Source organism: Lactuca virosa, chromosome 8, assembly GCF_052849685.1.
Source record: "Lactuca virosa cultivar CGN04683 chromosome 8, Lactuca_virosa_CGN04683_v6, whole genome shotgun sequence".
Classification (NCBI taxonomy): domain Eukaryota; kingdom Viridiplantae; phylum Streptophyta; class Magnoliopsida; order Asterales; family Asteraceae; genus Lactuca; species Lactuca virosa.
In genome coordinates, this window is record NC_136433.1 from 141,347,740 (window position 1) to 141,373,600 (window position 25,861).

The window sequence follows — 25,861 nt, forward strand, 5'->3', positions numbered from 1 at the left end:
ATGAAGAAATTAAAAACTAAAAATAATTACATATTCAACACATAAATTTTTTAAACATACATTAAATCTATATTTTAAAACCAACAAATATAAAAATAAATCCATAAATTTCAATCATTTGACATACATTAAATCTATAAATTTCAATCCATATTATCAAATATTGTCAACAACCAATAGAGAATTTCTTCTTGATTAGCTCGTGATTCCACACCTATCATTGAGAGTTGTTAGCTAGAGAAATATTTATATGTTGTCAAATACCATAAATGTCCTCCAATGTTGACAATAAAGGGGAATAAAAAAGTAAAAATGAATGATATTAACAAGTAGCAATTATGACAACATGGGCCCATGGTATTAGATGTTAGATGAAAAATGTAGATTTCTGTGAAATTTTTTTTTTAAAAAAAATTGATCAGCAAATTCTGTGAAGACCCTATTTTTTATATGATACTTGATACAAGAAAAATCACTGAAAATTACACATGGGTTTACTTTGGTGAATGCAATCAAGCATATTTCTGTCAAGTAATAGGAATGCACTTTCATTTTATAAAATATTCCAAAATGTGATAATTGTTATATATAATATATTTCAGTGTATACATGAGAAAAAGAGAAAGAGAAAGAAGTAAGTAAAGATATTTGACCTGTTTATTATTAAATGTTTTATTTCCATTTATCCTTGATGCAATCTCAAGAAAATCTTTATCTTCTGATTCATGAAAAACTTGAAGATTGTGACCAGAAAATGAAACAGTTCAGTCTCTTTTGCACCTCTGAGATAGCTGATCCGTCCATGCTGTTTTCCTGAAATGATGTTTTGCAAATTAAGAAAGGGCAAAATGGTCATTTTGGCTTATGCAGACAGTTTGGCTTATTTACTCTAAAAAAGCAAATAGAAAAACATCATTAAAGTGAAAGAAAAATCAAAAAATTTATGTATGCAATCAAAATAAAAGGGTAAATGTAATTTAAATAAAAAAGTAACATTAATTCATATTAGGGACAATTTTGTCATTTTATTTTTTACAATACAATAGATTGATACACGAAGAAAGATTAGAAGTATAAAGATGGGAAAATATTTTATTTATCATGTTCCATACACTCACATGCACGAAAACATCCATATCATTGCATAGAAAAATAAAATTATGAATAAGTTAAGATAAAATAATCGACAACACTCTACATAAGATATCGACATACCTTCTCCAGGGGTATTTATCTCAATGGAAGTTGAAGCAAAAGACCCTTTTCATGGATAATTAATTCCTCCTGCGACAAACATCAGACAAAAACAAATGAAAAAAAAAAAACATTAAACCCAAATTTAGTTACTAAAATTGTATCACTTCCCTTGAAATAATTTTAAATTTACCAGAGTACCCTTCACCATATGCAACATAGCAATAGCAAGAGGGACAAAAACACACCAAAGTCATTAAGAATCCTGATGCAGTAGAGAGTCATATAAATACCAAGAGGGACAAAAACGTAAGACATCATATAAATTAGAGTAAAATCCCTAAAATTAAACTTTCTATTTGGATTTGACGGTTACCAGCATTGGGGTCATTGTGGAAGCGGTATACTTCTGATGTTCATCCCATGAAGTGGAAGTTTCTTAGATTTAAATAAATGCTAATTTTTTTTTAATTATATCAGTAAAAGAGGTAAAATACGTTGTTGTTTCCTGTTATTCTTTCATACCATTTACCATTTTATCTCCCAATAAACTCAATTCTCAGTACATTAAGTTTATGGGACCCACAATCTCAATTCACCTTAAATCAAATAAACGGTACCCATATTCACATATTCATTTATATTACACATTCTTCATTTTGTGGGCCTAAAAGACTAGAATATACACCACATCTAACCCTGCTATTGCTGCTACTGTTATATGAAGGGACAACTGCTACAATTAAAAATGATGATGAAATGCTTGATTGATTTCATTGACTAAATGGTTGTTTCTTTTGACTTAATACAAAAAGGAAGACTTAATAGATACGGAGATCAGGCTTTTCCCATTAAGTTCCAAGTTTTTTTATTTTTTAAAATAAATTTTCACTCTTTCAGGCCAATAAGAGCAAATCAACAAAGGGAAATCAATGATCGTTATTAGGTAAATTGTTTTTACTTGATTTTTTCATGTTTTTTTTTTTACTAAATGGATACTGCATTTGTTATCTTATAGTAGTTGAATTTATGTTCTGGGCTTTCTTATGACCATAATATCTCAGATAAAAAGGATGTGGTACTACAAAGATGTACAAATATATGAAAGTGAAAACTGTGTTGATTTGGAAGTTTAGTAATAGAAAGATGTTGAATACCTTATAAGTTAAAAGTCTTTAGCTGGAAGTATACAACAATTTATAGTATTTTGGTATTTATTGCATTTCGGCCATTTTCTCATTGAAGTTCTTTTGGTTTGAAATGCTAATCAATGTAAACTAACACACACAACAAGAATTTAGAACACAGAATATACCTGGATTAAGAGCTGAAAGTATTTTGCTATTTCTCAATACACTTGGAGTATAGCAATTTTCAGTATCTCCACTATAAGAACACACAACAAGATATACCCAGATGTTTAGAATCACTCGGTTTGTCAATGAGAATATTCAAATTTAAAAAGAATAACAACAAAACATACCCATTAAGCACTGAATATAATTGCTCTGAGTTGCAAAAAAAAATGCCCATGCCTCAATTTAAGTGTCAAATGCCCATCTTCAAATATTTGATGCCTGTTATACAAAATAAAAGAAGAGCTTAATCAAGAATTGGTAATAAAAGAAAGATAGCGCAATGATGAATTACAGGATGCTCGGAAAGAGTTGATTTCTGTGAGCTTTTTTCTTTCCTTCCAACATCTTTCTGCATCTATAATCATATGTTTATTAATTTATAATTATGTAATTAGCTTTTTATCCCTAATGTTTGAAACAAGGTATGAAGGAAATATCCATAATGTTTGCATCAATGTGGGAAGGTGTATCAACTGTATCAGAGGATTGAGAGAGCCCGATTGATTAAAAGGCTAGCTAAGATTAAGGAGGAACAGGGACAATATTCTTGAGTTACCTGATAAAATGATGTTCAAGAGGAACCCTTCTGCTGACACAAAGAACCAAACATCATCCACTCCAACTCTGAAACGTAAAACATTTGAGGTTTTTTTCTTCTTTTATTACTTCTTTCATCATCAGTTGATTGTCTCTGAAACAAGTATTATAAAACATAAGCTTTCATATAATCAAATTTTGTAAATGATTAATCATGCAGGCATCTGCTGAAACATCAACATCAACTCCATCAAATTTTCATATAATCAGATTCATATCATGAAGTTCAGAACAGGACCACTGAAGAAATAAATGTATAAGACTATTTATCAACAAAATAAGATTGGATAGGTTATCTAATGCCTAATTTGGGATCTGATAATCCAATTTAGAAATAAATAAATAAATAAATAAACTTAGAACTCAATCGATGTAATAGAAAAAATAAGTTAGGGTTTTTTTTACCAAAACTTGGAGAAAAAAAAGTTGAAATCGGATCAATTGATAAGGTCTACCAGCTACATCAGCAACTTCGACGATGGTGGTGGCGATAAGAGAGTGGCGACAGCAGTCGGAGGGAGAAGGTATGTTGCGTCGATGACTTCGGAGGAGCTGGAGGTCTTTGCTGCCGGCGGTGATGGCGGAGGCGACATCGTTGCCGGAGGAAGTGTCCGGCTGGTTGCAGTGGGAGATATCGTGTGAACTAGAAAGAACGAGAAGAGGAGAAGAGGGAAAATGAGAGTAGGGCAAAATCGACGTGTTTTCTTTTTGTTCTGACTTTAACATTCACTTATTTACCAAATTGCCCTAACTATTTAAAAAAAAAATTGGAATTCAGTAACGGATTTCCGACGGAATTTCAAATTTGTTGATTTCCGTCGGTAAACCGTCGGTATAGTGTAACAGATTACCGACAAATTTTATTCTGTTGCCACACCGTTGCAAAAACGTCGCTAATATCCTAATAATTTGTCTGTCGGAAATCCATCGGAAATTCGTTGCTTTTTCCGACGGATTTTTTCCATCGCTAAAATTTTGTCGCTATTACTCTATTTTCTAGTAGTGGCTTGAGATTTCCTGGTATGGATGCCTTGACGTGGAATGTAAGTTGGTTAATTATTCCTTCATTTTTTACATACTACAATTTTTATACTCTGAACAATCCACCAAATTATAACAATTTTTTCCAACATATAAAAGTATGATGTTGTTATTGTTGCAGCTTTTGTGGAATTGGTGCATTCTAGGATTCATACAACACAATGGGAAGGAAATCAACAAGAAAATAAACCGAAAAGATCAAAATCAAGAGTTGGAGAGAAGAAGAAGAAGAGTGACTCTGTTGTTCCTTCTCATATTCGTCAAACTGATGTTTCTCAAGTTAAAGAAGAAACCTTAATTTTCTCAAATATGATGTTCTGTATCCTTCCAGTTTCCATTCTTTATATTTAATAATAAAACTATATTTTGTATTTCCTAAACTGAAGTTTATAGACTTTGCAAATGTACCTTCAACACATTCCTTGGATTCACTCCACAATATGAATTTGAATAATTCAGTTACTCACTGTATTGCTGCAGAAAGTAGAGGTGTCCTTTTTTGTCATTTTGGTCTTCTTTCTTTCTTTGCTGAAAAGATTGACATAGTTTTTTATTTTTTGTTGCAGGGATTAAGTTCACACAAGAAACTTGTCCCTTTACAGCCCAAGTAATTACCACTTTACCCTCTCTCTATATGTATATGCCCTTTTGTGTTTTCAGTTTGATTTATTGTTTCGGGGGTATAACAGGTATTTCCTCGTCATTTCCGAGTCTTCAAAGAAGAAGCTACAGGAAGAGATTGATGAGTTTTTAGACTCGTATTTCATGGATACTGACATTAAACACGTAATCAGAAACAAAATCATAGCATCCTACTTTCAAAAAAAAATTATTAAGGCATTGTACTATTAAAAGTTCTACCAATTATGCCATTGTATAGTCGATCTTTTTCTTATTAGGACTTTATAATTGGAAAAGTTTACCAATATAGCAATAATAGTTGTTTTGTTTTTGGATTTTAAAGTAATGAAAATTGGAAGTAGGATGCTAATATGCTATAATAAACCAATCAATGCTCTTAATATTCTACATTTCATTTTGGTTCCAGCTTTTGAATAATATTAAAAGATCCAAAAATTCTAAAGCCATAGATCATTATAAGAAGAAATATTGTCGTCTTGATAAATGGCCACGTTTCAATGGGTGCTCTATGTACTTGTCCTTTTTTAGTTTTTTCGACTTCTATTTTCTTGTTTTTTCTATTTTTATCAAAAACTTTCCTAACATATTATTTATTTTTACGTGAAGGAGTTTGGATTGGGAAGATTTACTTAAACTAACAATGAAAAGGATGAAGCTTCAAGTTTCCTTTTGTGGTGCCAAAATCAGCAATTATATTTCTAATGCCACTCATTTGGTGGTGATGTCTTTACAAGGATTTAAAGTTGAGTTTGATGCTATAGCAAGAAGGCAAATCAAATCGTTTTAATTAAAAAGATTTATTGTGTTTTTATGTTTGTTAATCTTGATATTGTTTGTATAGTTTCTCAGCATCAGAGAGGCGTCTTTTAAGGAATGAAAGTGTGCATATGGTTGATTGTCAATGGCTAGAAGAGTTTTTTGAGAAAGTTGAAATGCTTCAAGAGGATGAATGTATTTTGAAGCCAAGTGGTTTAACAGACTCAACTTCATCTGAGTAAGTTTAAACATGGTTCTACATTGATCCATCCAAACAGAGTTGTAATAATGTTTGTAAAATGCCATGAAAATGAAAGCTTGTTGAGCTTGATGAAAAAAGATAAAGAGAAGAAGAAAAACACAGTAGTTGATCAAGAAGCATCATCTTCAGATAAAGAAGACATAAAGAGACAAGAAAAGGCGATTGCATCAGTCAACAAAAGAGGAAGACCAACCAAAACAAAAACAAATACTAGGAAAAAGACAGGTGTCAAGCCTCCAAGAACAAGGGTAAGATCCGGAAACAAGGCGCACAAAATACACGAATACATATAAGAAGAAGAAGAAGAAGAAAACAAGATTTCGGCTTCTTTAGATGAACAAGAGATTAAGCAAAATCATGAAATGTAAGATGCCATTGTTGAAGATTCAGAGCCATTGGTAAAAGATGTTAATGTAAATGATGATGATGTTATGGATAAGAAAAGTGATAAATTGGAAGTAATGGTGTCTTCAAGCCATGTTATTAGACATGATTCCAAGCCTGAACCAAAACAGTAGAAAGTCCAATCATGGATCCACCCATTCCCAATAGAGAAATCCATCATAATTTGGATTCTAATCTCGAGGCTTTAAAGAATAAGAAAGTTAGTTACAAGGATTTGGTAATGGATTTTCTAAAAGACTAGAAAGAATAAACCCCCTTGTAGTTGCACTTTGTGTGTTCTTCTGTTACTATTATATGTAAAACTATGTGTTAGGTGCAGCTTTCTTCTTTTAGGTTTTATCTTGCCAAATCTTTGTTTTTATAGTTGAAATGTCGTTAGTATTATGGAATGAAATCAAACATTCTTATTGCTTTACAAAGAGAAATACAACGGGTATATATACAAGCATACATGGTCCGTACCCTATAGAAATGCATGGGCTAACAAAGCTAAACAAATACAATATAATATAATACACTAACATCCCCCCGTAGTTTTATCGGGAGGAGATTGAAGAAAGGTCAAACTGGATCTGATGTCATGAAACAACGATGTTAAAAGGCCCTTGATGAAGATATTAACATACTATGATGATGAAGGTACATGAAGAACACGAATGTCGTCGAGTGCAACTTTGTCCCGGACAAAGTGTATATTGTGACATCCCCATTTTTCACGTCCAGAAAAGACCGGTTTTGTTTATGCTTTATAAAAATCAGAGTACCTCTTTTAATAAAAATGTTGCGGAATTTGTTTCCAGAAAAACATGATAAATACATTATCAAAGCATTTCCGAAGAAATGTATTTTTATCCATTTTAAAACATTTGGGATGTCATCGTCAATACAGAAACATAAGCATAAACAGAACTTACATTCATTTACACTAGTGATCTACATCTCTTTTAAATCCCTCAGTGTAAAGTAGCTTCATATCGACACCTATGATACAAATAAGCTTGAGTGGGTCAGGTTGGGAAACCTGGTGAGTACATAGGGTTTTCAACCCACAATAATATAACTATTATGTTAAACATCCAACAATCAACCCAATTACCCATCCCCATTATCTTCTTTACTCTTAAGGATCGACCCTAAGATTCAGCTATTCCTCGTTCATTCATTCCTAAGGATCATCCTAAGGAATCGGCAGGAAATCCATCGTTGCCAGGGTTTACTCAACAGGCACTAAGTCGCATAGTCGCCAGGGTTTATACAACAGGCACTAAGTCGTATAGTCGTCAGGGTTTATACAACAGGGTACATCTGGTGGACACGCAGTTCAAAACATCTGGTGAACACGTAGTTCAAAACATCTGGTGAACTCGTAGTTCAAAACGTATGGTGAACACTTAGTTCAAAACATATGGTGAACACTTAGCTCAAAAATACCTAGTGAATACGTAGTTCAAAAACACCTACAAGTTACGAGCCTGCTAGTGTTCCACTAGACTGTCTAGAATAGTCCGTGGTCGTCATCTATACTCCACTAGATGACTAGATCATCAATAACATCGAGGTCTCTCATTATTTTTATTTTATCACACAACAACTATTACATTTACCCATGTTTTACCCAACACATTTTGTAGATATAAAATACATATACAGTTTAAATCATTTAAAACATGTGTAAAATTGTTCATCCAACATAGATAGCAAGTATACAGATAATATGCACACATAACACGTAATTTATATAAAATACTTCATATCTATGTGTAAGATGAAAGTAACTATGCACTCACTTGTTAAAGTGATGATTCCAAACTCGGACAGCGCTTCGCTTCTTAACAATATAATTTCCTTCGACGGAACCTAGTATTATTACCACTAGATTTTAGTCTAATATTTACCGTGACTAATTATTAGTCTTATTATTATTATTATTATATAAGCGTTTAAACAATACTTTGCAACCACTATGTACAAACAGGGGCCAGACATAGAACACCGGAGGGCAGGACCATTTTGGCATATAGCACTTCTGAAATCCAACAACCCTATGCGGCCCTTTAAACCAGATTCCCCGTACCGCGAGTAGTTAAAAAGATATTATAACGACACTTATATAAGTCATAATAATAGTCCAAATATTTATTATAAGTTCATAATAACAATACTAAATTTAAATATAAGTTATATTTAAAATATGGTAAGCATAACTTACTTACAAGGGGGTTTTAGCTAGGCTTCGGGCTCTGCAGGGGCAGAACTTCGTCGCTGAATCTTTCTAAGAAAGATTCGTGCAGCGCTTCAGCGCTCACTTTACTATACTAAAACTACAGAAAGAGAAGTCGAATCACGAGGGACCGAAATGCCCGGAGGATAAGAAGAGAAAGACTCTTGAATCAAGAGAATGATGCAAGAAATATGAGAGCCCAAGCCTCTTATTTATAGTAATTGTATTTACAAAAACTACCCTCCATAATTACTTAATGACCTTATAGTTATATAAACGACTAAACATCCCTTCATAATACTATTTTAAATAGATTTAACGATATTTGTACTAAACTAATGTCGAAAGTACTCAACACTAGTCTTATAATAACCGCATCGTCGATACCTTTCTAATGATATATACATTTGTATATATATGTGTACGTATATATGACTTATACTTTATTTTAATACGTAAATATGCTATTATAATTTGTAACTCGTTCATACGAACTCCATTTTTGACGTTCTTTATATCCACGCGTTGGTATTGACGAGTACTACAACTTTCATTTAGACGCCATCAGCTAATTCTCAATCTATCTCAGATTTACAAAACTGTATCGAATTTATCGCGCTCGAAGAGTAGGGACCAAGTTTTGTCCATATCTTTAACATGCGAGCTCTACTCTCGACATTATTTATATCCATGCGTAGGTAAAAACAAGATCTAAAGCTTTCATTTAGACTCCGTCGGCTAATTCTCGACCGATCTTAAACTTAACAGTAGGAGGAGCTTATACCGTTAAATGTCCGCGTAAAATTCATAACTTCTACGGACTCCGTTTTCGTCTGTCTTTTTACCGTTGAGTTCCTATTAATGAGATCTTCAACTCTCATTTAGGTCACGTAGGCCAAAAACCGCTCGAACTAAAATTTGAGTTTCGGGTCGTGCACTGCTATGCCAAATCTTAGAAAATTCATAACTTCCTCATACGAAGTCAGATTTGGGCGTTTTTTTTTTGTATGTTCTCGGTTTAACGTATACTACAAATTTTTTTTAGATCACTAAGGCTAAAAGTCCTCTACCGTAAATTCACTATTTACGTCTCCCGGTGCCGTGCCGGTTTTGCCGTAAAACTTCGACGGACCATAACTTCTTCGTTATAACTCGGATTTCAGCGTTATTTATATGTACAAAACCCTTGTAACATATACTACAACTTTGTTAATATTAATCCTTCTAAATAATCTTCCATCGAAAACTCATTTTTGATGCTCATCGTCTCTAAATTGACTAGCCCGGATCTGCGGGCGTTACATATATCAATCTCTATATTCTTCGTGCACTGGTGTCGAACAGGGTTCGAAGACATTTATATTGCATTGATGTTGTCGCAGTAAACGATGGTGGTTTTAGAGGTTGGACAATGAAGCTCTCTAAGTAAGTTACGAAGCCAACAATTCTAGCCAACAACGCTTGCAACTCCCCGATATTCCGCTTTTGCACTAGAGAGGGAGATAACACCTTGGCGTTTAGAAGAACAAGAGATGAGGTTGTCTCCTAGAAAGATACAATAACCACCGATAGATTGACGTGTGGTGGGATATCCACCCCAATCAACATCAGAGTAGGCGGTAAGGTTCCCTGTGGGGGAAGCATGAATCTGTAAGCAATGATCAAGGGTCCCCCAAATGTACTTGAAGATACGTTTGAGAGCATGAAGATGTTTCTCTCCGGGGTCGTGCATGCAAAGGTATATTTGTTGAACTACAAATGCAATGTTAGGTTTGGTGAATGTTAGATACTAGATACTGGAGAGCACCTGCTAGACTGCGAAAAAGGGTCAGATCCTCTATTAAAGGGCCTGGATCATCCAGTTTGTGAACTAGTTCAACAGGGGTACGACATGGGTTGCAATGAAGCATGTGAGCCTGTGAAAGAATGCCAATCGTATATTTCTGTTATGACAAAAAGAGACCGAAGGGAGATCAAACAACAAATATCCACAAAAAATAGTTTAGAGCCCCAAGGGCTGACATGGCAAACTCGTGACCCAACTGAATAATAATGTGCCGAAGATCCATATGATGCCCACCAATCAACTAAAAAGATAATAGTGAAAACAAACTCAGAAATTCTGAATAGAAATTACCAAAAAACAAAATTGGTTAAGAACTTATAATAGCATCTTTTACCCGGTGCTTTTGTTTTCCTATGCCTAATAGCCATAGGATGACCGAATAGTCCTTTTGCATTCCGATATTTATCTAACTCTGTAGAAATCTTGTCTTGAACTTCCTGGTCTGGAACAAGTCTCATAATGCAACCATATAACCCTTGTTCCACTTCTTCACAAGCTACCCCAACAATATCCTTATAAAATATCCCCGGGTTCAATAAATGTCCTGCTGCATGTAGAGGCCTATGCAATTGACATTCCCACCTATGATCAATGATTTGAAAAGTTGTCTTGTAGTCATATGCATTGGAAAAACTATCACGAATAGCTTCTTTAGCCCTATCCATAGCCTCATAAATGTAGCCCATCGCTGGATATTTATCTCCATCAACTAACTTGAGAACTTTGACTAGAGGGTCGGTTAACTTGAGAGAATACAAGACATTCCTCCAAAATGAATCTTTCATAAAGTAGGTATTTACTTTTTTTGCCATCTGATCTTTGCTGGACCACTTTGCAGTTTCCCACTCTGCAGGAATCACCATATTCTTTAGGTTGTTTCTTTGTCTATGGAGTTGGGCAAGTGTGATAAAAGATGTGGTGAATCTAGTTACAGCTGGCCTATGCAAGTTTCTTTATTTGGTGAACTTTCTCATCAAGTTCACAACAGGAACATGACTATATATAGAGTCAATTGCTAACATGGCCTTCTTTATTGCAATTTTCACCATAGGAACCTCTTTTCCAATATCCTCCAACATCAAATCCAAGCAATGAGCAGCACATGATGTCCAATAAAGATGCTCTCTTTTGGCTTCCAACAACTTCCCTACAAAGTTTATAGATAGAAAATTAGAAATTATAAGAAATTAAGAAATACAACATAATATTAGCATGCATATACAAGTTACAATTCTTACATATTGTTCTCTAACTTGTACATATGCTGATTATCAGTCACAACTCTTACATAATATTAGCATGCCTTTACATATGCGGATTATCAGTCACAACTTGTACTACATTTTGTTCTCTAACTTCCTCCACCATCTTATCCAGAACATTAAATAACAAATCTACATATCCTTGGACATATCCGAAACATCGACTGATTTCACAAACACTGAACCCTTTGGAGAGTTCACCATGAAGTTTATAATATCCTATGGCACCACTAAATCATGACATCCATCAGATAATATTGAACAACCTTTTTCTGCCCATTCTTGTTCATGCTCAATGATTTGGATTTTCACATCCTCTACTTCTTTCTTAAGCAGAAGGACTCATAACTTATACATACTCGGTAGTTTCATTTTGGGGCCAAACTGTCCAATAGCTTCAACCATGACTTTGAAGCTATCATATGTCGCGACATTGTAAGGAATGGCTGCACCAATAAAGTATATACCAATTAGTAAATTGTTATTAACATAAACTCAACAAGGCATAAAAAAAAATTATACCTGCATCGTAAAACCACTTCTCAATCTCACGACAAACTTTATCCCGAAGATCCTTTCGACATACTTCATTGATGGTTTGTTGTCTCCCTCCCTTCTACCTTTGACGACTTCATGTGGATTAGGGGTGAAGTATGTGTCCATAGGGCCTTTTTGCCTTGGTTTTTTCGGAGGGGGCATTTTCCTACTACTGTCTATTTCAACATCTTCCTCATCAACATCATCCTACTCATCAGGTTCTTGCATCTGGAATCGTGCTTGTTGCATTTGTTGTTGAGCTTTTAATTTTTGTTTCTTTTCCATGTATGCTTTTAGTTCTTCTTGTACATGTCCTAGACTATTCAGACACTTCTTTACATCCTTATAACCACCGACCATATGATGTTTGAGGAGAAATACACCTCCCTTCACCACTTGTCCACAAAAATTGCATTTGGAGTTGTTTTTATTACTTGGATCTTGTACCCCATATATCTAAACCGGGTCATCTGATCCACTCTTTGTAGAATCCATTCTATAAAATAAATATATATCATTAGTTCATTATAGATTAGTATTATATCATTAATCATTATGGATCTTGCATAGTTGCATGTACTGTTCTGTTTCTACTTTCTACACATGCTGACATGCAAGCAACATAACAGTTAAGAGTACATAAAGATCAATTGATAAAGTGATTAACATTTAAGTTAAATTTGTTACAGAGTAAAGCACTAACATCATTAACATCTAATATCATACAACATAAAAAGTAAAAACATAATATAACAAACTAACATCATAACTAGAAGTAAATAGATCATTAACATAATAACTGATTAAGTTATTAACATCAGAAGAAGTTAATAGATTATTAAAATCGTTGTATTTAGAAGAAGTAGAGTAGAAAAGTTATTAACAAAACAACATAAAAAATCTAACATGTAGCTTGTTTTGATCTTGATTGTTGATTCCAACTGTTGTGTTCGGAAGAGACTGAAGATGAAAATGGAGAAGAAGAAACATTTTCCTGCTTACTGTGTTGTCTTTGTTGTGCGACGTATCGATTCTCATATTAATAACCCTACAGCCTACGTATCTAATTAAAAATACACTAAACCTGGCTCAACTAATTAAATAAGCCCACTATGCCTAAAGCGGTGCTTAAGCACGCTTTATCTAATCAGAAAAAGCGGCAAAAAGCGTAAATTAAGCGGCGATTTAAGGATTCTGAACGTCTGACTAATACAAAAGTTGTTTTGTTTTTCATCTGAGTGCTTAACGCTTTAAGCGGTCTGAAGCGGCGCTTTTTAAAACCAAGTTCTGACTATAGTAGCACATCCATAGAATATTGGTACATTATACTTACAAAGATATTATCCCCGTTACAAAGATATCGTCGTCGTCGTTATCATCGTTGAATGGATGGAACGGATCAAAATGATCCACTTTTTTGTTTTGAATTATTGAAATTATGTGTGAAATAGAAAGAAATAAAAGAAATGGAAATTGAGAGAAATAGATGTATTGTGTAGGTAAAAATGAGTAAAATATGTGTATTTATATAGAGTTAAAATGAGATTTTTTTTAATGTTTAGGATTGTTTGATCGAAAATGCAAGCGAATAACCCCGGAAAACGCCAAGGGGAGGCGGTGTGCTAGCTGTTATAACATCGTTTTTTTGTGGCCACATCGGATTAACGGGGTAGGGTGTTGCCTATACTCGATAGTCTAATTTAAAATATAATACAAAAAATAAACTTACGGTCTTCATAAAACTATTTCATCCTAAATAAAATCAGCGAACTTATGAACCTTAAATATTTTTATAAGAAAACTTTTATATCGTATGTATTAAACCTAATATCTTTTAGAGTAAATTACACGAATGATCCTTTCAGTGACGGAACTTGAAGTTATGATTTGGGGGGGCCGAAAATAGATTACGTAAAAAATTGAAGAACGGGGGGGGGGGGGGCAAAGTCAAATTTTATAGTTTTGGGCATAATATGTAACCTTTTCAATACTTATGGACTATATATAAAAAAAATTAGGGGGGGCCACAGCCCCCCTGCCCCTATATATGCTCCGTCCATGGATCCTTTAGCTTTACATTTTTTTACCTAAAATGGTCCTTACGAATTTTTTTTCTGAGATGATCCCTACGGAGCAAACCTTGCGCACAAATGGTCCTTACCGTGGATGTCCGTTAGATTAGTCCGTTAAGTTGAATTTTTTTGATAAAGACTATTTCTGACATCTTTTTTTCACAACTTTGTTATTATATATATTTTTAAATATATAAATAATCTTTGTTGTCTAGATTTTATCTAAATTATTTAAATTACAATACATAATTAAATATTTTCGTTTTTTTATTTTTTATCTAAAAATATTTGTAGCGCAAAAACATCATTTTATTATTTTTTAATTTTTATATAATGTAATTTTTAAGATTTATCTTATACAAATATTATAATTTATTGAAAAAAAATGATGTGTTATTATAAAAAATACGTTATTATAGAAATAATAGTATGTTGCTATTTTATTTTAAAAATATACTTATATGGTTTTGAGTTATAGATAAATATATATTTTGTTTTTGATTTCATAATATTAGTACAATAATTTTATGTTGCTTCGATATAAAATTTTGATATTTAATTTTAAAAATTTATTTAGTTTTATCAACTTTTGAATATATTCCTTAATAAAACATAAAATTTTCAACGCAAAAAAAAAAAAAAAAAACGTCTGTTAGCTAATACTTAACTACGCTTCTACAAATGCTAAGATAATTAACCATATGAACACTATGACATTAATTCCGTTTATTTCATTTTATTTAATAGAAAATAAAACTATTACACGAATGGTCCCTATGGTTTACAGTAATTTATGCGTTTGGTCCCTAACTTATTTTTTCAACTCGGAAGGTCCCTACTGCTTGTTTTTGTTACACGCTTGGTCCCTGTCTTACCTAAAAAGACTATTTTGTCCTTGATTTTTAATTTATTTAAATAAACACACCCCAATCCTACCCCCTCATCTTACCTTACTTACCCCACTATTTTTCACTATTTAAATAATAGTCTTTTTAGGTAAAACAGTGACCAAACGCGTAACAATAACAAACACTAGGGACCAAACACGTAACAAAAACAAACAGTAGGGACCTTCCGAGTTAAAAAAGTAAGTTAAGGACCAAATGTACAAATTACCCCAAACGATAGGGACCATTCGTGTAATTTAGTCTTTATATATTTATATAAAATAAATTAAACATAATTAATGTCATATTAAATGGAATTAAACAAAAATAATATGACATTAATTTCGCTAAAAAATTTATTTTCCATTTAAATTAAATGAATTAAACGGAATTAATGTCATGTTGTTCATATGGTTAATTATCTTACCATTTGTAACAGCATAGTTAAGTATTAGCTAAGAGCTTTTTATTTTTATTTTTATTTGCGTTGAAAAGTTTATGTCTTATTAAGGAATATTTTCAAAATTTGATAAGACTAAATAAATTTTTAAAATTAAATATCAAAATTTTATACCGGAGCAATATAAAATTTATTGTACTTATATTATGAAATCAAAACTGAAATATATTTTTATCTTTAACTCAAATCATATACTTGTATTTTTAAAATAAAATAGCAACATACTATTTTTCTATATAAACGTATTTTTTATAATAACACATCATGTTTTTTTCATAAAAATAAATATATTTGTATAAAATAAATGAAAATAAATATTAAAAATTACATCATATAATTATTAAAAGTTACATCATATAAATATTAAAAAGTACTAATATGATGTTTTTACGCTTTAAATATTTTTAGATAAAAAATAGAAAACGAAAATATTTAATTATGTATTGTAATTTAAATATTTTAGATAAAATCTAGAAAATAAAAGTTAATTAGATTTTAAAAAAAATATATAATAACAAAGTTGTGAAAAAAAAGGACCGAAAATACATATAAAAAAAATAAGAGACTAAAATTGTAATATTTTAAATGATCCTTATATAAAATTTCATAAATGGTCCTTAAACAATTTTCACAAAATGGCAGAAATAGTCCTTATGCAAAATTCTTCCAATTTAACGGATCCATCTAACGGACATCCACGATAATAACCATTTGTGTGCAAGGTTTGCTCCGTAGGGACCATCTCAGGATTTTTTTTATAATGATTATTTCAGGAAAAAACTATAAAACTAAATAACTATTTGTATAATTTACTCTATCTTTTAAACATAATAATTGTTTATCTTCATATATGAACAAACCACTCATCGCATGCCTTCTTTGTGTAAAGAAGTTTTACTTTAATATTTACCAATATGAACCTTCGATCGCTTTATATAAAATTTCATAAATGGTCCTTAAACAATTTTCACAAAATGGCAGAAATAGTCCTTATGCAAAATTCTTTCAATTTAACGGATCCATCTAACGGACATCCACGATAATGACCATTTGTGTGCAAGGTTTGCTCCGTAGGGACCATCTCAGGATTTTTTTTATAATGATTATTTCAGGAAAAAACTATAAAACTAAATGACTATTTGTATAATTTACTCTATCTTTTAAACATAATAATTGTTTATCTTCATATATGAACAAACCACTCATCGCATGCCTTCTTTGCGTAAAGAAGTTTTACTTTAATATTTACCAATATGAACCTTCGATCGCTTTATTCCTTTTTATCTTTCTTCTTCTTTTATCCTAGGCTGTTCCTAGGGAGTATAATGTTCCCGTTTAAAGTAGCATCACAAAATCTATAAGGCCGTTACCCTAAATCTAAAACAAAATAAGATTTGAGATTTGTAAATTACTTCTGATCTAAAGGTTGTTACCTAAAGCCGAATTGATTTCTTTGGTAAACGAGAATACGAGAGCGCGAGTGAGTTCAGGTTTCTAATTTCAAGCCTTGGAGGAATGGAGAATTTTGGTTTTTGAAGCTGGTAATATTGAGACCGTTGCAGGGATGGCAATCGATTCAGTTCCATCATAGTTTTTTGCGTATGACACTATGACTGAGAAAGGAGAGCGCCTAAGGTTCCAGTTTCCCGCTTGTTTTGTGTCTTGAGTCATCAACACACCATAGGCGACGCTGACAATTCGTGTATTCGTGTCAGCTACGAATGTGACACAATACGATTACATGATGAGAGATAAGTTTTATCTCAATTTTCAAGATGTATTCGTGTCGTGTCGTGTCTCTCACAAGTTCATGTATTCGTGTCTCGGATTGCCAGGTCTAGGCGACGGCTAAGTGTATCCCTAAATCCTTTGGGCCTCTACATACTATAGCATAACACATCTAAAATTTTGGGCCCTATAAAGTTACGAGCCTGTTCAGCAGCACCTTTCGGCCTTGAGTATAGATATAGTCATATATATATGGAGACGAAGATTAAGGGGATGTTTGGCAGGATCTGGATTTTTAAGAGCTGAACTTTTAAGATGTCTGAATTTCTAAGAGAGTCTGAATTTTTAAGATCTGAATTTTAAAATGATGTTTTGTTGGAACCTCTGAATTTGTTGTGCTGAATGATAAAAATGACCATTTTACCCTTCTTTATCATTTCTTTCAATTACAACATTGTACTTTCAACCAATTCTAGCATTCTATTTTCAATATTTTAATAGGAAATAAAATGCAATAATAATATAATAACTAGAAATATAATGCTACTTCTTGTTACAATAGTCCGATCAGCCAAATTTCATCCCCGTCTAATGTCAGTATGTGAAAACCAACCATTTTGTTACCTATAAAAATAATTAATTGCCAGCACATCAACCTGTTAAGCAAACCCATTGCCGATGAAGTATTTCTTCACATCATTCCGTTCATGAACTGAAAGAAGGCCTGCTAGCTTTTAGCTCAACAATTTTTGGCACATGCCCTGGTAAAATACCCATTTGCAAAAATAAATCAACAAAGATTTAAAACCTGTGATTTGATTCTAATGATTCACGATCAAAACAACTTTCCATCAGCAAAAATCAAGACCATTGATTCCAAAAATACACTTGTCGATACTAGAAAACACCATTGCAGGTTTCATGAAAATAACAATTCTAACAGCCGATGGAAAAGAATCAATCTTCAAAATCATGTGTCAAAGGTAACAGCAAATTAGAGGGGAAAACGATTTCATGTGTAGACTTCAATCCAACACACCGAAAAGATAAATACCGAAAAGAGCATCACAGTAAAAAATCACAAAGACCCAAAAAAGCATCATGATTTCAAGTATAGACTTCAATCCAACACATCAATTTCAGAAATAGGTTCATAAATTAACCCTAGCAAAAGTCGATTTTAGAGAACCATTACCTGATGTTGTCGACGAGACTAACGGGAATGAAGGGCGGAGCAGCCGGCGCAGGCAACGGCTCTGGCAGAGGCGGTGACTGGCCGGTGGCAAGAGTAGTGGCGGACGGTTGCAGGTCGTCGGAGATGGTTAGGAGGGAAGAAGATGTTGACTCGTTAAATAGAATAAAAAGGAGGGCATACGCTTTTGGGAAAAACGGAAAAGAGTGTGCCCTTTTATTTTTTCAGATACAATGCCAAGTCTAAAAAATTATGAGGTTTTTTTGAGTTTAAGATGTAAAAAATAAAATGCTTCCAAACGCCTTATATCTTAATTCTCAATTAAGAGGTAAACAAACAAGGTAAAAAGATGGGACTTTCAAAGTTTATGTGAGACGCAAATAAAAGGAAACAAAAACAAAACTTCCATGCGAAGTTTAGTTGGAGGGGTGCATCAATCGATCGAGTATATAAATCTCAAAATTCGAAATATTTCAGACACAAACAAATAGTTTACACACACAAAACCCTTTTTCGATCAAAAATGTCAGGGGAGACGAAGTTCAGCGTGATGTGCAGTCTTTTCAACTGGATTCAGAAGTCCAAATCTTCAACAAAAAAGCGATCCAAGTTTCGAAAATTCCTCGACACGTATTGTAAACCCGTCGATTACTTCTCCGCTGTGAGATTAATCCTCCCGAGTCTCGACAGAGAGCGAGGATCTTACGGTTTGAAGGAGTCGGTGCTGGCTACTTGTATCATCGACGCCCTCGGAATGTCCAGAGAATCACCAGATGCTCTTCGCCTCATCAATTGGCGTAAAGGCGGGGCCAAAACTGGTGTTAATGCCGGCAACTTCTCACTCGTCGCTTCTGAGGTTTACTAAACTTACTGAAATTTCTTTCTTTTATTTTGCGTAGAGCTACCCTCTTCTAAGGAAAAAAAACATGAATTTATGAATTCGGCCTTTTCTATACCAGATTGATTGTTTGCTTGTAGCATTAGTTAACAATCTTCCGAAATTTGAGTCGTTTTCTACCTCAAACTCATGAAATATTTCTTTATTTTACACGAAAAGTGGCTACTTCTGTACTTCATTGGATAACTTATACAATGATGCTTTGGAACAAAATCAATATGGAAAGTTATATAAATAACGATAGCATAGCTTTAGTTGTGGAATGTGTAAACAATCTGTACTTTAGCTTTATCTATTCCAAACAAAAGATGCAGTTTGATGAAGTTTCATATTAAGATATGTATTTTAAATCTTCAGAGATAAATTTGAACGATCCTTATGTATGGGTCTGAACAGGTTCTTCAAAGAAGGCAGGGAATGATTTCTGGAGATCTAACAATTAAAGAGTTAAATGAGTTGCTTGATCGATTAGCATCAAGTGAAAATAGGTATGCCTGTGTCATCTATTTACCAAAATACCCCCATCTGTAAAAATCAAAATAATTATTTATCTGTGGTGTTACCACAGAGCAGAGAAGATTTTCATTCTCTCTGATCTGATCAAGAAAACAAATGCACAAGAAATGAAGTGGATTGTTATGATTATCCTTAAAGGTTTGGTAGTGTTATTTATCGTCAATAACTGTTTTTAGAGCTGGATATTTATTACTATGTAGTATTATTTTAACCTCTTTATTCCAATTTCCTATAAAGATCTTAAGTTGGGAATCAGTGAGAAAAGCATCTTTCATGAATTTCACCCTGATGCTGAAGACTTGTTCAATGTCACATGTGACCTAAAATTAGTTTGTGAAAGGTTGAGGGATCGAAATCAACGCCACAAACGTCAGGTATATAATATATATAATTTATATCCTTATTTATCATTTAAGACATGTTTCTATTTCATCAATTTAGAAAAATAAACAAAATTAATTTGTATAATAAATAACTGTTGGGAGGGGTTGAAGTAAAGCTTTTACTGGTTCATTTGGACCCAAAGATTTATTCAAAAAGACATGTCTTAACTATTATCATTTAAGACATGTTTCTATTTCATCAATTTAAGACATGTTTCTATTTCATCAATTTAGCATTCTTTTCTCAAAGTAAATAGTCATAATAGTTACATTTATTCAAAAAGAAACAAAATTTTAAGTTCATTTGGACATTTTTCATTTAATTTATTAAAATGAGATTTATGTTTGCAGGATATAGAGGTTGGAAAAGCTGTACGCCCTCAGTTGGCTTTTAGAGTTGCTAATGCAGCTAGTGCATGGAAAAAGGTATACACTTTCTTTTTATTTAATAAAAGATCTCATTCTTCTCAAAATTATTTTAGTAATATTTTTTCTTCAAATAATTTACAGCTTCATGGAAAAGAAGTTGTGATTGAGTGCAAATTTGATGGTGATCGCATCCAAATCCATAAAAATGGAAAAGATATACACTTTTTTTCAAGGTACATACATCTTCAAATCTAAATAATTATCCACCATGTATTTTTCTTTGTTAAAAAAAACTAAACAATACAAGTTTTCTTGATGTTGCAGGAATTTTCTTGATCATCCTGAATATATCCATGGAATGTCTGACATTATTATCCAGAATGTTCTTGTTGACAGGTAAAAATATAAAAATTATCTTCTGTTCTCAATTAGATTTTAAAGTTGTCTTGTAATTATTCATCTTTTTCAGGTGTATACTTGATGGAGAAATGTTAGTTTGGGACACATCAACTGATCGTTTTGCTGATTTTGGTTCAAATCAAGAAATAGGTTTTGAAAAATATTCATCATCCCTATATAGCTTCCTAATGTTTCATCATGTTTGACTAATTTTGACTTTTTTATTTTTTGCAGCCAAAGCAGCAAGAGAGGGACTCACGAGTGAACGACAATTATGTTGTATCCTTTCATATGCTAATATATATTTATATTTATTTTAAAAAAAAATATGTTAAAACCTTGATTTTGGAAATTTGTAGATGTTGCATTTGATATTTTATATGATGGGGACACAAGTGTTATACATCAAAGTTTAAAAGAACGCCATCAACTTTTAAAAAAAGTTGTGAAGCCAATCAAGGGTAGTTTGGAGATTTTGGTTCCTGATGGTGGTCTTAATGTTCATACAACTGCTGGTAAATAATAAATATTTATTTTTATTTTAAATTTTTTTTAGCATTTTGTAAATTGTAATGAATAATGGAAATTTCAGGGGAACCATGTTGGTCACGTGTTGCTCATACTGTTGATGATGTTGAGACGTTTTTTAAAAGAACAATTGAGAACAGGTTAATGCTTTTAATTTCATATAATTAACTAATACCATGTAATATTCATTATATAATTAATTATACATATTTTTGTAAATATAGAGATGAAGGAATTGTTTTGAAAGACCTTGGGTCCAAATGGGAGCCTAGTGATCGAAGTGGCAAGTGGATGAAATTAAAACCTGAATATGTTAGAGCTGGATCTGATTTGGATGTTCTCATTATAGGTTTTTATTTTCTTCAAAATGTTTATTTGTTTTAAAAAATTTAATTTGTGATTATATAATTATTAAAGTATTTGATTTTAGGTGGATATTATGGGTCAGGTCGCCGTGGTGGACAGGTGAGGACACATCCTAAATTTATCTTATTATCTTGTATTATTTATATATATATATATATATATATATATATATATATATATATATATATATATACTTAGTAATGAAATATAAATTACTCTAAAATTTCAGGTGGCTCAATTTTTGATGGGCCTAGCAGAACGCCCAGCCAAAGACACCTACCCTAGGAGGTAAATTTTGTTTCTAGATCATTAATTTAACTAAAAAATTATATATTTTTTTTATTAATAATTGAAATTCTGAATAAAATATGATTTATTTGCAGGTTTGTTTCCTTCTGCAGAGTGGGTACTGGGCTATCTGATAAGGAGCTTGATGAGGTTGTAAATAAATTAAAGCCTTTTTTCAGGTATAATATAATATAATATATGATAAATAAGACTAGTTATTTTAATTATTAGTTTTTTAATAAAAAATACTATTACTGCAGGAAAAACGAATACCCAAAGAAGGGTCCTCCTAGTTATTATAAGGTCACAAATAACTCAAAAGAAAGACCAGATGTCTGGATTGATAGTCCTGAAAAGTTAGTATATCTTTTCCCATAATAATTTATATATTTATTATTATTTTTTTTTTTAAAATTGAATATTTTTCACCATTTTGGTCTTTCTTGGCCAAACACAGGTCAATCATACTTTCCATCACTAGTGACATCCGTACAATTCGTTCTGAGGTGTAGTTTTGGAATTTTACATTTTTTTAAATGATGATTTTTTTTTTTTTTTAAATATAAATTTTTTGTTCAGGTTTTTGCTGCTCCATATAGCTTGAGATTTCCTCGTATAGATAAAGTGAGGGATGATAAACCTTGGCATGAATGCCTTGATGTGGAATGTAAGTTGGTTACTTAATTTTTTCTTCTTTTTTTTTTTTCTAATAAATAAAAGTATGATGTTTATACACCAACTAAAAAAAAATATAAAACTACATTGCTATTGTTATTGTTGCAGCTTTTGTGGAATTGGTGCATTCTAGCAATCATACAACACAATGGGGAGGAAATCAACAGGAAAATCAACCAAAAAGATCAAAATCAAGAGTTGGAGAGAAGAAGAAGAAGAGTGGCTCTATTGTTCCTTCTCATCTCCTTCAAACTGATGTTTCTCAAGTCAAAGGACAAACCTTAATTTTCTCAAATATGATGTTCTGTATCCTTCCAGTTTTCAGTTTTTATATTTAATAATAAAACTATACTTAGTATTTCCTAAACTGAAGTTTATAGACTTTGCAAATGTCCCTTCAACACATTCCTTGGATTCACTTCACAAAATGGTTGCAGAAAATGGTGGTACTTTTTCAATGAATTTGAATAATTCGGTTACTCACTGTATCGCTGCAGAAACTAGAGGTGACCTTTTTCGTCATTTTACTCTATTCTCCCTTTTCTTTGCTGAAAAGATTCACATGGTTTTTTTTATTTTTTTCTTGAAGGGATTAAGTTTCAAGCTGCAAAACGTCATGGTGATGTTATCCACTACTCATGGCTTCTTGATTGTTGTTCACACAAAAAACTTGTCCCTTTACAACCCAAGTAATTACCACTTCACCCTCTATATATGCCCTTTTGTGTTTTCAGTTTGATTTATTGTTTCAGGGGTATAACAGGTATTTCCTTGTCATTTCTGAGTCTTCAAAGAAGAAGCTACAGGAAGAGATTGATGAATTTTCAGACTCGTATTTCATGGATATTGACATTAAAGATCTGAAACAGGTAATCAGAAACAAAATCATAGCATCCAATTTCCTTTGTTTTTAAATTTGATATTCTACATTTCTTTAATTTATGGTTCTCCAGCTTTTGAATAATATAAAAAGATCCAAAGATTCTAAAGCCATAGATCATTATAAGAAGAAATATTGTCCTCTTGATAAATGGTCACGTTTCAATGGGTGCTGTATGTACTTCTATATACCACAAAACTCTCTGTAAGCTCCTTTTTTAGTTTTTTCAACTTGTTTTTTTTCATCAAAAAACTTTTCTAACATTATTTATTTTTACATGAAGGAGTTTGGATTGGGAAGATTTACTTAAACTAACAATGAAAAGAATGAAGCTTCAAGTTTCCTTTTGTGGTGCCAAAATCAGCAATTATATTTCAAATGCTACTCATTTAGTGGTGATGTCTTTACCAGGATTTAAAGTTGAGTTTGATACTATAGCAAGAAGGTAGATCAAATTGTTTTTGTTAAAAATATATAATGTGTTTTTATGTTTTTTTAATCTTTTGATATTGTTTGTGTAGTTTCTCAGCATCAGAGAGGCGTCTTTTAAGGGATGAAAGTGTGCATATGGTTGATTGTCAATGGCTAGAAGAGTGTTTGGAGAAAGATGAAAAGCTTCAAGAGGATGAATATATTTTGAAGCCAAGCCCAAGTGGTTTATTAATGGAATCAACTTCATCTGAGTAAGTTCAAATATTCTTTCTTATTGAATATTGATAAACGATTTAACCTGTTGAAACTTTGTAAATTGCAGTGAAAATGAAAGCTTGTTGAGCTTGAAGAAAGAAGATAAAGAGAAGAAGAAAAACACAGTTGATGAAGAAGCATCAGCTTTAGATAAAGAAGACATAAAGAGACAAGAAAAGGCGGCTGCATCAGTCAACAAAAGAGGAAGACCAACCAAAACAAAAACAAGTAGTACTAGGAAAAAGACAGGTGTCAAGCCTCCAAGAACAAGGGTAAGATCCGGAAACAAGGCGCGCAAAATACACGAATACATATCAGATGAAGAAGAAGAAGAAGAACAAGGGATTAAGCAAAAACATGAAATGCAAGATGCCATTGTTGAAGATTCAGAGCCATTGGTAAAAGATGTTAATGTAAATGATGATGATGTTATGGATAAGAAAAGTGATAAATTGGAAGTAATGGTGGGCCCAGACCCTCTTCAAGCCATGTTATTAGACATGATTCCAAGCCTTGAACCAAAAACCATTGAAAGTCCAATCATGGATCCACCGATTCCCAAGAGAGAAATCCATCATAATTTGGATTCGAATCCTGGGCCTTCAAAGAAGAAGAAAGTTAGTTACAAGGATTTGGTAATGGATTTGCTAAAAGACTAGAAAGATTAAACCATCCTTGCAGTTGCACTTTGTGTGTTTTTTTGTTACTATTATATGTAAAACTATGTGTTATGTGTAGCTTTCTTCTTTAAAGTTTTATCTTGCGAAATGACAGAAGTGTTTGTTTTTATTGTTGAAATGCTGCTAAATAGTTTCCCAACTTTTCATCTTTCCCTAGCCGTTTTTAAGCTATCTCTTTTCAAAGCAATAACCGAGGTTGCGTTTGATTGTGAAAATTTCTTTAGTTTTCTAAAAAGAGTAAATTCTGAAAACGTGTTTGGTTTGATAACTTTTCCAAAAACAAAAATTTTATATTTTCTAAAATTACAATTTTTTTTGAAAAAATGATAATTATTGTTTTTCACAGTTTTCTATTTTCAAAACTTTTCTAAAAACTAATAATTATTGTTTTCTATAGTTTTCTTTCTTCAAATTTATGGAAAAATGAAGAGTTTTTGTTTCATTCTCTAAGCCAATCAACCTTAGATTTTTTTTCAAGAATCTCTCTTTGTTAAGGCAAGCCTCATTATAGGCATTGAGGAATCGGTTATTATTTTCACGAAGATCTTTATTATGAGGATCTCGGTCAAGGTCAATTTGGACTCTCTCAAGCTTGGTGAAAATATTGGTGACCTTTGTGAAAAGGTTTCCGTACTTGTGTAACAGTTTTCTCAGGGGACCTTTCAGACGTTTGCGATTTTGAGACAATCTGTACATATGGTGCCTAGGGATGTGGGGTCTCAACTGGAAGTA

At 32.3% G+C, this 25,861-nt stretch overlaps 1 protein-coding gene and 1 long non-coding RNA gene across 7 annotated transcripts; one reads left to right on the forward strand and one right to left on the reverse strand.

Moving 5' to 3' along the window:
• Positions 1-88: 88 nt before the first annotated feature.
• Positions 89-3,828, reverse strand: LOC145128391 (uncharacterized). 6 transcript variants are annotated; one of them, XR_013716852.1, is made up of 8 exons: positions 3,555-3,828; positions 3,109-3,243; positions 2,678-2,771; positions 2,510-2,580; positions 1,388-1,459; positions 1,216-1,284; positions 654-813; positions 89-214 (listed from the first exon to the last, which is right to left on the reverse strand). It is a non-coding gene; the product is annotated as an uncharacterized LOC145128391 (long non-coding RNA). The 6 variants fall into 6 exon arrangements; XR_013716853.1 differs by lacking the exon at positions 1,388-1,459; XR_013716849.1 differs by having other exon boundaries at positions 1,216-1,459.
• Positions 3,829-18,822: 14,994 nt separating this feature from the next.
• Positions 18,823-25,285, forward strand: ATLIG4 (DNA ligase IV). Its single transcript, XM_079068009.1, has 26 exons — positions 18,823-19,316; positions 19,755-19,846; positions 19,927-20,012; positions 20,112-20,248; positions 20,609-20,683; positions 20,768-20,859; positions 20,951-21,022; positions 21,096-21,175; positions 21,260-21,304; positions 21,385-21,540; positions 21,618-21,693; positions 21,778-21,902; positions 21,984-22,018; positions 22,149-22,207; positions 22,303-22,386; positions 22,468-22,563; positions 22,665-22,713; positions 22,787-22,874; positions 22,991-23,188; positions 23,263-23,388; positions 23,472-23,571; positions 23,646-23,751; positions 23,836-23,966; positions 24,046-24,207; positions 24,284-24,445; positions 24,517-25,285. The coding sequence occupies exons 1-26, from the start codon at positions 18,984-18,986 to the stop codon at positions 25,106-25,108; spliced, it is 3,357 nt and encodes a 1,118-aa protein (XP_078924135.1). The 5' UTR covers positions 18,823-18,983; the 3' UTR covers positions 25,109-25,285.
• Positions 25,286-25,861: the final 576 nt, after the last annotated feature.